At 37.6% G+C, this 12,645-nt stretch overlaps 1 protein-coding gene across 4 annotated transcripts in view; it reads left to right on the forward strand.

Annotated features, from left to right (window-relative positions):
* CTNNA2 (catenin alpha 2) overlaps positions 1-12,645 on the forward strand; it is a 1,404,594-nt gene that overhangs the window by 288,073 nt on the left and 1,103,876 nt on the right. For all 4 annotated transcript variants that reach the window (XM_012169003.5, XM_042246023.2, XM_042246024.2 and 1 more), the window contains exon 3: positions 8,707-8,902. In XM_012169003.5, the coding sequence (XP_012024393.2) occupies positions 8,707-8,902 (196 nt within the window). The remainder of the gene's footprint in view (positions 1-8,706; positions 8,903-12,645) is intronic.

The following is a 12,645-nucleotide window of genomic DNA, read 5'->3' on the forward strand; positions in this document are numbered from 1 at the left end:
CCTGAAAAATCCCCTCGACAGAGGAGCCTGGTGAGCTACAGTCCTTGGGGTCGCAAAGAGTTGGATATGACTTGAGCGATTAACTAAATCTTAAGCATAAAAAAGGTAAAATATATGTCACTAAAAAAATGTAAAAGTCAAAATGGCATACTTCTAGCCTGCATTTTCTCTTCTGTATATGTGGTGAGTGTGCTTGTGTTCACATACATACACGAGAGAAGGGGTAAGAAGAGGGGGAGAGAGGAATTGAGGGGAGAAAAAGAGAAAAGATATATTTAATGGTTACTGCAAAGTATTTCAGAAAATGAACACATCATTTTTATTTCCTGTGATGAAGTTTATATTACTACTTTCCCACTGGAAAATTTTCTTTAAATACATTTAAGATACTAGGTAAGCATAAAGACATTATGCTTCTGAATAGCCTGACCATTTGATTCTCTGTTTTATTATTAACTTAAGATCAGCAGGATTTAGGCTAAAATCTACTGGTCCAGGTTAGAATTTGAATTTCTTTTTTTTTTTTTTAAGGTTACTGCAAGGTTTTTTGTTTTTTGTTTTTTTTTTAGGTTACTGCAAGGTGTCTTTGTTTTAAAATCTGTTACTTTTGAAAGTTGCTTCTACATAGTGTACTTACTAGGCACAAATATTAACAAATGATATAAGAATAGATAGAGCATGGTGATAAAGTAATGAATTACCTGCATTATAACTATGATTTCACTGATGCTTTTAGATTTGCTACTAGAAGTATTGTTTCCAAGAGCTCTGCTGTCACTTTTGGCATCACCAGTGTTTGCTGAATGTGTTGATCTGTTTCTAAATAACTTTTTGTGATAGCTCAAAAACTGATTAACATGTTTTGTTGTACCCCGTAATTGAGTTGATTGATAACTTTTGAAAACACGAGTAATGCAGACCTCACTGACAAAGTGAAAGTTGCTCAGTTGTGTCCGACTCTTTGCAACCCCGTGAACTACACGGTCCGTGGAGTTCTCTAGGCCAAAATACTGGAGTGGGTAGCCATTCTCTTCTCTGGAGGATCTTCCCAACCCAGGGATTGAACCCAGGTCTCCCACATTGCAGGCAGATTCTTTATCAGCTGAGCCACCAGGAAAGCCCCTCACTGACAAGGGGAGTTGTAATAGGCTATTTCTGACCGCAAGGCTGATCTGAGCAGGATTGTCATGTGCTTAGTTATACCTTGTATTTTACTTACTGTTTGGGTCCAGAGAAGATGGATAGTTTAAGATGCCTGTGGGTGGACTGAAATAGAAGATGCATGGTTGGTGCAAGCTTGGTAAGGATTTTGAGAAGGTGGAAAATCTGGCTGGTTGTTGGTGAGGTGTATTAAGGTAAGTAGTATTGAGGGAAGTATCCTGACATGAGGGGTATCATCAAGCATTTAACAGTAGTTCCTTAAAGCTCTCTCAGATTGAAAAGGGGGAGGGAAAATATTTATCCTATAACTGTATGTATGTCACAACTATGTTTTCATATATTCACTGCCAAATACAGTTTATTTCTTTATTTTTTAAAATTTACTTATTTATTTTTGACTGTGCTGGGTCTTTGTGGCTGCACCTGAGCTTTCTCTAGTTGTGGTGAGCTAAGGCTATTCTTCCTTGCAATGAGCGGTCTTCTCATTCCAGTGGCTTCTCTTGTTGCAGAGCACCCACTCTAGGTATGCAGGCTCATACCTGAACCAAGTTCTGAACCAAGAATCAAATCCATCTCACCTGCTTTGGCAGGTGGACTTTTAACCACTGGGCCACCAGCGAAGTCCAAGTTTATTTCTTTAAATGTTAAAAGCATATTTAGATAAAGATAACCGGAGAAGGCAATGGCACCCCACTCCAGTACTCTTGCCTGGAAAATCCCATGGATGGAGGAGCCTGGTAGGTTGCAGTCCATGGGGTCGCTACGAGTCGGACACAACTGAGAGACTTCACTTTCACTTTTCACTTTCGTGTGTTGGAGGAGGAAATGGCAACCCACTCCAGTATTCTTGCCTGGAAGATCCCAGGGATGCAGGAGCCTGGTGGGCTGCCGTCCATGGGGTCGCTACGAGTTGGACACGACTGAGCAACTTGCACTCTCAGATAGCAGATAACCTGTCTCCTCCTCAAATCAAAAATGAGTAAAAGGTTATAAAATCCACAAGAAAGATTTTTAAAGAGTCTTTTTAAACACGTTGGGTTGTATAAGTAATAATTTAATGTACCTATATCTATGGGCTTATTTAACAATATCTGTGTGAATGTCCCAATTAACTAAAGGCATTAGCTGGCTTCTCAAATTTCCATGTTTAATAATCCTTAGATTCAGTAATTGGATCATAACCTGAAGAGAGAATGTGTAATCTGACTTGAAAAGTAAATTTAATGTTATCTCAATCTCTATTTTTTTTTTTTGTTATCAGAAACATGCTGTTAACTGACTCTCAGATTATGCCTAGGTCACTGAGTTGGTGTGAGGAGAATGACTTTTGAATATTGCCTAAGAAAAGGGCTTGGCTCTTCTAAACATTTTCATATGGAAAATGGAAACATTTACAGCAGTTCATTGGAAGAAGTGCCTACAAAGCTGGATAAAAAGTGAAAAACCATTACCTAAAGCTTTATCTACCAAATATTATGATAGTAATGTACCATGGTTTTTTTTTTTTTCTTTTCAGTTTTATTTTATTTATTTTTATTTTTAAATTTTTATTTTTACTTTATTTTACTTTACAATACTGTATTGGTTTTGCCATACATTGACATGAATCTGCCACGGGTGTACATGAGTTCCCAATCATGAACCCCCCTCCCACCTCCCACTCCATATCATCTCTCTGGATCATCCCCTTGCACCAGCCCCAAGCATCCTGTATCCTGTATCGAACACAGACTGGCGATTCATTTCTTACATGATAGTATACATGTTTCAATGTCATTCTCCCAAATCATCCCACCCTCTCCCTCTCCCTCAGAGTCCAAAAGTCCGTTCTACACATGGTTTTAAAAAATGTTTGTTTGCTTCTGCATATGTATTTATACATACAGATTTAGTGAATGTGTTCTTTATTTTTCTAAATAAGTTTACATTTCTGAACCTAATGTATTATATACAGTTATAAAATATACACATTTTGTAGAGAAAAGGGAATTGTGCATTGTTATTGGAAATGTAATTTGGTAGAGCCACAATGGAAAACAGATGGAGGTTCTTCAAAAATTAAAAAGAATTCTATCACATGATCCAGCAATTCCATTTCTGGGTATTTATCTAAAGGAAATTAAAACAGTAACTGGAAAAGATATCTGAATGTGATGTTCATGGCAGCATTGTTTACACTAGCCAAGTCATGGAAATAATCTGTCCATGGATGGGTGAATAAATAAATAAAGTTATATACAAACACATAGGAATACTGTTTAGCCATAAGAAAGAAAGAAGCTTTGTTGTTTGTGACAACATGAATGGGCCTTGAGGGCATTATGCTAAGTGAAATAAGTCAGAGAAAGACAAATATCTTATGATCTTACTTACATGTGGAACCTAAACAAGCAAACAAAAATGAATGCATAGATATAAGTCCTAGGGTTGTACAACATGGTTACTATAGATAATAGTACTATAATGTGGACTTGGAAGTTGCTAAGAGAGTAAATATTAGAAGTTCTCATCACAAGAAAAAAATGTATGTTTGGTGATAGTGGTTAACTAGACTTACTGTGATTGTTTACAATATATACATTTTTATTTATATACACATACATATTATCTATAAACAATAGTGATATAGTTAATATTAGCTGCTGTGACAGATAAACCTCAAAACATCAGAGGCTTCACATCATAGAAGTTTTCTTTTCATGACATAATATCCAAATAGGTCTTTCTGATCCATGGGGTGATTTCCTCCAAGGGAAAATTTAAGGGCTTCAGTGCCTTTCAACCTGTGGCTTCATCATCTTCAACATCTACTTCCAAATTTCTAGCTTGGGGGAAAAATCATGGAGGAGGTATAAGCTGGCCCAGGTTGAGAAGAGCACATATCACTTGAGGCTCACCTTCTGTTGGTTAGAATTGTTAACTGACCCCACAAACTCCAAGGGATCCTGGGAAACATAGTCTTAGCTTATGAACAGAGGGAAGAGAAGTGTATATGATAGCATCAGTCATTTTCACTAACAACAATGAAAATAATAAGCAAAGCCACTTTCCACTAAAAATAAATATATAATATATAATTTAAATGGTTACATCTTCTATATGCTTTAATCTTTTTAAAGTTTTGCAAATCATAGTTGGGTGCTTTAGGCCATCATTAGCTAATATCTCAAGGAAACTGGACTGAGATTCATTGTTAGAAGTAATGGATGTACATATATATTTCAAATTCTCAGCTCTGATTAGCTGGTGTTTTTTTTCAGCCTCACAAAGTGTTGACAAAGAAGTTATATTAAGAGTAGAGGGAGGGTAATTAGGAAGTTTGGAATGAACATATACGTTCGGCTGTATTTAAAATAGATAACCAAAAGGGACCCATTGTATAGCACAGAGAACTTTGTTCAATAATATGTGACTGCCTGGATGGGAGGCGAGTTTGGAGAGAATGGGTACACGTATACATATGGCTTAGTCCATTCACTGGTCACCTGAAACTATTACAGCATTGTTTGTTAATTGTCTGTAGCTCAATACAAAATAAAAAGTTGAAATGGGAGGGGAAGGAGGATGGTCATCCTTGCATTCACTTATAGTTAAACGGTGGTCACATTTTTAGTACTATCGTTAATCTCGTTTCTTTGCTGGGGTCCTTTTAAGTTTCTGGTCTGCTTTGTGAGGGTGTTTCTGTACGTGTGTGAGGAACTGGTTAATATAATTCTTAAATCTTCTTAACGAGGTATACATTGAAGTGTAAGGTCACCATTACAATTCCTTGTATTTGTGGACCTCATCTTTCTTTCAGGACGCCCCACTTGTCATATGTGGCTCAAGGCCATCTGGGGTAGAAGTGAGATGGTGGCACCAGTTTAAGTTGTTGTATGAAACATTACTCTGGCTTAACTTTTAATTTCTTATTTTAGAAAAAAAGCCAGTATAGTGTCTTGGCATTTTTCTTGGATCCGTGGATTATCCACTACCTCCCGTAGGGTGTTTGCACCCTGTATTGGAATCCACTGACTTTAAAGAAGGAAGATGTTGAAAAAAGTGGAGTTGTCAATCAAAGATTATAGTAAAAAGACTAGATTAATTTTCCATTTACAGAAGCGTTGGTTAGCTGGATCCTTTAGTTAACATAGTGTCGATTGGAAATTCAACTCAGTTCAGTCACTCAGTCGTGTCCGACTCTTTGCGACCCCGTGAATTGCAGCACACCAGGCCTCCCTGTCCATCACCACTCAAACTTACGTCCATCGAGTCAGTGATGCCATCCAGCCATCTCATCCTCTGTCGTCCCCTTTTCCTCCTGTCGCTAATCCCTCCCAGCATCAGAGTCTTTTCCAATGAGTCAACTCTTTGCATAAGGTGGCCAAAGTACTGGAGTTTCAGTGTTAGCCATAAGCAGAGCAAATATTAAACCTGTCCAGCAGCAGACTGGCACCGCATTCCATTACTCTTGCCTGGAAAATCCCATGGATGATGGAGCCTGGTGGGCTGTAGTCCATGGGGTCACGAAGAATTGGACATGACTAAGCGACTTCACTTTCACTTTACACTTTCATGCATTAGAGAAGGAAATGCCAAGGAAATGGTATGGACCTAACAGAAGCAGAAGATATTAAGAAGAGGTGGCAAGAATACACAGAAGAACTGTACAAAAAAGATCTTCATGACCCAGATAATCACGACGGTGTGATAACTCATCTAGAGCCAGACATCCTGGAATGTGAAGTCAAGTGGGCCGTAGAAAGCATCACTACGAACAAAGCTAGTGGAGGTCATGGAATTCCAGTTGAGCTATTTCAAATCCTGAAAGATAATGCTGTGAAAGTGCTGCACTCAATAGTCCAGCAAATTTGGAAAACTCAGCAGTGGCCACAGGACTGGAAAAGGCCAGTTTTCATTCCAATCCCAAAGAAAGGCAGTGCCAAAAATGCTCAAACTACCACACAATTGCATTCATCTCACAATCTAATAAAGCAATGCTCAAAATTCTCCAAGCCAGGCTTCAGCAATACGTGAACCGTGAAATTCCTGATGTTCAAGCTGGTTTTAGAAAAGGCAGAAGAACCAGAGATCAAATTGCCAACATATGCTGGATCATGGAAAAAGCAAGAGAGTTCCAGAAAAACATCTATTTCTGCTTTATTGACTATGCCAAAGCCTTTGACTGTGTGGATCACAATAAACTGTGGAAAATTCTGAAAGAGATGGAAATACCAGACCACTTGACCTGCCTCTTGAGAAATCTGTATGCAGGCCAGGAAGCAACAGTTAGAACTGGACATGGAACAACAGGCTGTTTCCAAATAGGACCAAATAGGAAAAGGAGTACGTCAAGGCTGTATATTGTCACCCTGCTTATTTAACTTTTATGCAGAGTACATCATGAGAAACGCTGGACTGGAAGAAACACAAGCTGGAATCAAGATTGCTGAGAGAAATATCAACAACCTCAGATATGCAGATGACTCAACCCTTATGGCAGAAAATGAAGAGGAACTAAAAAGCCTCTTGATGAAAGTGAAAGTGGGGAGTGAAAAAGTTGACTTAAAGGTCAACATTCAGAAAACGAAGATCATGGCATCTGGTCCGATCACTTCATGGGAAATAGATGGGGAAACAGTGGAAACTGTCAGACTTTTATTTTTTGGGGTTCCAAAATCACTGCAGATGGTGACTGCAGCCATGAAATTAAAAGACGCTTACTCCTTGGAAGAAAAGTTATGACCAACCTAGATAGCATATTCAAAAGCAGAGACATTACTTTGCTGACTAAGGTCCGTCTAGTCAAGGCTATGGTTTTTCTAGTGGTCATGTATGGATGTGAGAGTTGGACTGTGAAGAAGGCTGAGCGCCGAAGAATTGATGCGTTTGAACTATGGTGTTGGAGAAGACTCTTGAGAGTCCCTTGGACTGCAAGGAGATCCAACCAGTCCATTCTGAAGGAGATCAACCCTGGGATTTCTTTGGAAGGAATGATGCTAAAGCTGAAACTCCAGTACTTTGGCCACCTCATGGGAAGGGTTGACTCATTGGAAAAGACTCTGATGCTGGGAGTGATTGGGGGCAGGAGGAGAAGTGGTCGACAGAGGATGAGATGGCTGGATCGCATCACTGACTCAATGGACGTGAGTCTGAGTGAACTCCGGGAGTTGATGATGGACAGGGAGGCCTGGCGTGCTGCAATTCATGAGGTCGCAGAGTCAGACACGACTGAGCGACTGAACAAACAAAACAAACAAACAAACCATTTTTGGGTAGTCTTATTCTTAGTGATTTTATCTTTCTTTTTTTTTTAGCTAGTCTATGTGCTTAAATGTCCTTACAGAGTCCTTCTTTAATTCTCTGTATCTAATTAGTTAGCAATCAAAAGAAAGCTGAATATGATAGCTCCCATTTCCATAGTAACCATGTGTGAAGTAATGGTTCTACTTCATTCATCATCTTAGTTCATTTTGTAATACTTTTTTATTTCTTCTGGTATTATATCTTTTCCGATAAACTGACTAGACATTGATTGTGACTTGCCAAATCACTTTGCTTGCTCTGTAATTTGGAGTAAAGAGCAGAGACTAAAGCATTTAGAACTTTTCTGTGGACTAGCTTTCTTGATAACTTCCAATAAAAGCTTTAGTTTGCTAAGCAGGATAGACACCTCAGTGCAAAAAACTACAACACCCACATTGCTATGAATCTGATAAAAATAATGCAGAGGTGTATGTAGATGACTAGCTGAAGAGAATATGAAATAGTTGCATTTACTTCACTCCCAGACTTCTCACTGGCAGAAAATATTCAGAAGTCGATAGGCAATAACATGTTTAAAAGATATTAAAAGCTTTGTTAGCAGGTTAAATTGCTCGAGATGTAGCACTAAAAGAAGTTTGGCAATTGAAATATGTATCCAAATTATGATACCTAGAAAAGGAGTGATAATGCAAACCTAGGTTCTATTCTGGAAATTTTCGCAGGTTAACCAAATGTTGAAACTGAGTCATTCAGGCTCTTCGGATCAAATTTATCACATTGTTTTTTAAGAAGAAATCGGAAATAGCAACAATCTTCATTTAAAGCCTTTGGAGAGTGACACGTAAATCAGGCATTTTGATAGCCCACCATTTATTAACTACTATTTCATCTCTGTCCTCACTTTTGAGCTCACTTGGGTACTGGTTTTCCTGACTGAAAGCTCAAAGGCAGTTCCACCATTTATTCTCTTTTCTTTCCTCCCTGAAGCTAGGTACTCTAACCAGCTCTATATTTGTCCATCTCTGAAAGCACAACCTCCAGGGGATTGAAAATTTTGAGCTGCTTACAAGTCTGCTCTTCTTCCTTTATTCACATCCTTTTGTTTTTTCCCCTGCAGGAAATAAATAGGTATTAATTTATATGCTAATCCATATAATTCCACATTTTCCTTAAGATGAGGCTATGTGATAGGTAGTCATGATTTAATATATAAAGGAAATTTAAAAATTATGAGATAATAATACACTATGTCTGGACAGTTATGCAGAGAAATTTTACAATTGTTCTTTTGTATTTAAGGTGACAACACTTGTCAACACAAGCAACAAAGGCCCATCCGGTAAAAAGAAAGGAAGGTCAAAGAAAGCCCATGTACTGGCTGCATCTGTAGAGCAAGCCACTCAGAACTTTCTGGAAAAAGGTGAACAGATTGCTAAGGAAAGTCAAGATCTCAAAGAAGAACTGGTTGCTGCTGTTGAGGATGTACGGAAACAAGGTAGGAAGAATAATATTATTTTAGAGGGATGTATATGATGTTTAAACAGTGAATTTTTTTGTAGAAAAATAAGACTACTGTTAAATAAGACTACTCAAAAGAGTAGTCTTTTTTTTTTTTTTGCCTCTGTCTACATTTCTCATTTTTAATTTTGCTGGAATTAGATGTATAGGCAGGTAGAGATTTCTTTGTTGTGGCAGTTTAACACAGCTACAGAAACTCCATGTCTGCTGTTGCTCTTAAAATTGTTTTCACCTGGTTAATGAAACCAGATTCTCATGTCAAACTTAGGTTTTGGGTAGGATAGGATGAGAAGCCTTTATTTTATAAAGTCACTGAAAATTCAAGATTTGATGGACAGAGGGAGGAGAAGAATACAGTGTAATAAAATTATTATTGCTTTTGTATGATTCCCAAATTTCTATTTTCAGTTCATGGCTTTTCTCAAAAATCTCTCTATCTGGTTAACTGGCTACCAGTTGATCAATTATATACCTAGGAAGCTATCAATAATCATATTTATTTAGTATATTTAAATTTTTTAATTGCAAAATACACATAAAATATATTATTATAACCATTTTAAGTGTTTAGTTTGGTCATGCAGAGTATAATCATATGGTTGAGTCACTAATCTCCATAACTTTTTCACCGTGCAAAACTGAAATTCTATACCTATTAAACAACTTCCAAGTTTGCCTTCCCCCAAGCCACTGGTAATCACTGTGTGAGTTTCTTTTTTGATGAGTTTTACTAATCTAGATGCATATAAGTGGAATCATAGCTTTTGTCTTACTGTGATTGGTTTATTTCAGTTAGCATAAGGCTCGAGGTTTATGCATATTGTTGCATATGTCAAAATGCCTTTCCTTTTTAGGGCTGGATATTATTTTATTGTATATTTATACTGTGTTTCATTTATCCATTCATCCGTTGGTGGACATTTGTGTCCCTTTAACCTTTTGGCCATTGTGAATAATCCAGCTATGAGCATGAGTATACAAATATCTCTTTATCACCCTGCTTTCAATTATTTTGGATTTACATCCAGAGGTGATATTGCTAGATGACATAGTAGTTATCTTTTTAATTCTTTGAGGAACTTCTGTAGTGTTTTCCATAGCAGCCGTGCCATTTTATACTTCTACTAATAGTGCACAACGGTTCCAGTTTCTCTATATCCTTGGCAACACTTGTGATTTTCTGTTTGTTTGTTTTTTTAAATTTTATAGTAGTAATCACAGTGGATGTCAGAAGATACCTCATTGTGATTTTGATTTCCATTTCTCTAATGATTGGCTATATTGAGCATTGTTTCCTGTGCTTATTGGCTATATTTATATCTTACTTGAAGAAATGTTTATTTAAGCCCATTGCTTTGTTGTTGTAGAGTTATAAGAGTAGACCCTTTCTCAGATATTGTTTTGCAAATATTTTCTCCCTTCCTGTGGGCTACCTTTTCACTCTGTTGATTGTATCCTTTGATACACAGACATTTTAAATTTTGTTGTGGTCTTGGTCAGCAGCTTTAGTGGAAAATTCTAGGACACCATGAAATTAGAACAAATACCTACCTCTAGTCTCACCTCTGTCCTCTGTTTTCTGTCTAATAAATGCCATATTTTTTGTTATTTAGTCTCCCAGTCGTGTCCAACTCTGTGACACCATAGACTGCAGCACACCAGGCCTGCCTGTCCTTCATCATCTCCTGAAGTTTGCCCAAGTTCATGTCCATTGCATTGGTGATGCCATCTAGCCATCTCATCCTCTGCTGCCCTCTTCTCCTTCTGCCCTAAAATTTTCCTGGCATTGGGGACTTTTCCAATGAGTCAGCAGTTTGCATCAGATGACCAAAATACTGAAGCTTCAGCTTTAACATCAGTCCTTCCAACATATTCAGGGTTCATTTCCCTTAAGATTGACTTCTTTGATCTCCTTGTTGTCCAAGGGACTTTCAGGAGACTTCTCCAACACCACAGTTCCAAGGCAACAATTCTTTGGTGCTCTGCCTTCTTTATGGTCCAGCTTTCACAGCCATACGTGACCACTGGGAAAACCCTAACCTTGACTATGTGGACCTTTGTCGGCAGAGTAAAGTCTGCTTTTCAATACACTGTCTAGGTTTGTCATCACTTTCCTGCCAAGACACAATCATCTTCTGATTTCATGGCCATAGTCATCTGTAGTGATGCCACATATACATATTTAGTTGCAGAAATCTTGATATCATGCTTGCTACTTCTGTCTCCTTCCAAATACAGTCTTACCACAAAGACACATAGATTTTTAAACTCCTAGGTACCTCTTAAATTGACCAACTTCTGTTTTAGTTATTCAGAAGCACCGTGTTTTACCTTCTCCAGGGTCTTTATACATTCTGTCTTCTCTCTCATAGTTAAGAAAGACGCATTCTGCACATCCCAGCTCAAAGAACACCTTCCCAGGGAACCCGTCCCTGACACTACTGGGATACTTTTTCATGGATATTTCCTTGTCACTTTCCACTGGATAATATAATTTTTGTAAGGTGGCTTGATTGATAGCTTTGTTCTCTGCCACACTGGAAATTAATGAAGATAGAGAACACCCAGTGTCTCTTTTGCAACCATTGATTTGCAATGCTTAGCATTCATAAGACTTCAAGAAGTATTTGTTGAATAAATGAAGGAATAGATGATTGAGTATTCTGTCACCTTTCTACTTGCAAACCAGCCACTTTTTCAATTTGCAGATGGATATTTGGTCCCTGGAAATACCAACATCCTTCCATACCATATAATCATCCTTCTTCATACTGCCATGTGCTTCCTATTCTCTTCTTCAACCTAAATGTTAATTTTATTTACATAACACTCATGTAAATTGCTACTTTAATTCAAAGTGTTAAATTTTACATATTTCATCTAATGTGGATGGAATATATTTATATATGTGTTTTAGCAACATGATAGCTTCCAAGTTTCTAAGTGCTATTGAAAACTGGTATTCCTTCTGAATTGCAGATGGACACTTGTGTTCAGGCATCTGTAGCCTGGATACTTTCTTTTTCTTTTTTTAGGTTGATTGGGAGATAATAAATTTCACACATTTAAAGTGTGATAAGTTTTGATAAATTTGATAACTTTTCAGAGATGTGTACCGTGAAACTATCACCACCATATATATAGTGAACCTCTCCTACTACAGAGGGTTTTTATTAACTGGCCTCTAGGCTATTTTCTCAAAGATTTATCTGTTATCAGACAAGTTACATTTTCCTATTTAGTTCCCTCAACCACCCTTAACTTTCCCTTATTTTATCCTTAGAAGATGGTTTTCACACCTTCTGTAGAAATTAATATTTTATATTTCTCAAAGCTTGTATGAAATGCTGTTTTGGGGGCATAATATAATAACCAGCATAGTTTTTGGCCAGAATGTCCTAGGAATATTAGAGTGAGAAATTATAAAGAAGTTAATTTAGGACAGCTTATCACTGTTGTTATTCTGCTGCTGCTGCTAAGTCGCTTCAGTTGTGCCTGACTCTGTACGACCTCATAGACAGCAGCCCACCAGGCTCCCCGATCCCTGGGATTCTCCAGGCAAGAACACTAGAGAATATTTTAATTTTCCATTTTACTAGTGATTTCCTATTACTGAGAAATTATGAATAAGGAATGATACTTATGTATCAAGCCCAGATGCAACATGTCTTTTTCTAAACAAGGTCAAATTCAAGGAAATGTTGTTATATTTGCAAAATA

The sequence above is a fragment of the Ovis aries genome, chromosome 3, assembly GCF_016772045.2.
Source record: "Ovis aries strain OAR_USU_Benz2616 breed Rambouillet chromosome 3, ARS-UI_Ramb_v3.0, whole genome shotgun sequence".
Lineage (NCBI taxonomy): Eukaryota > Metazoa > Chordata > Mammalia > Artiodactyla > Bovidae > Ovis > Ovis aries.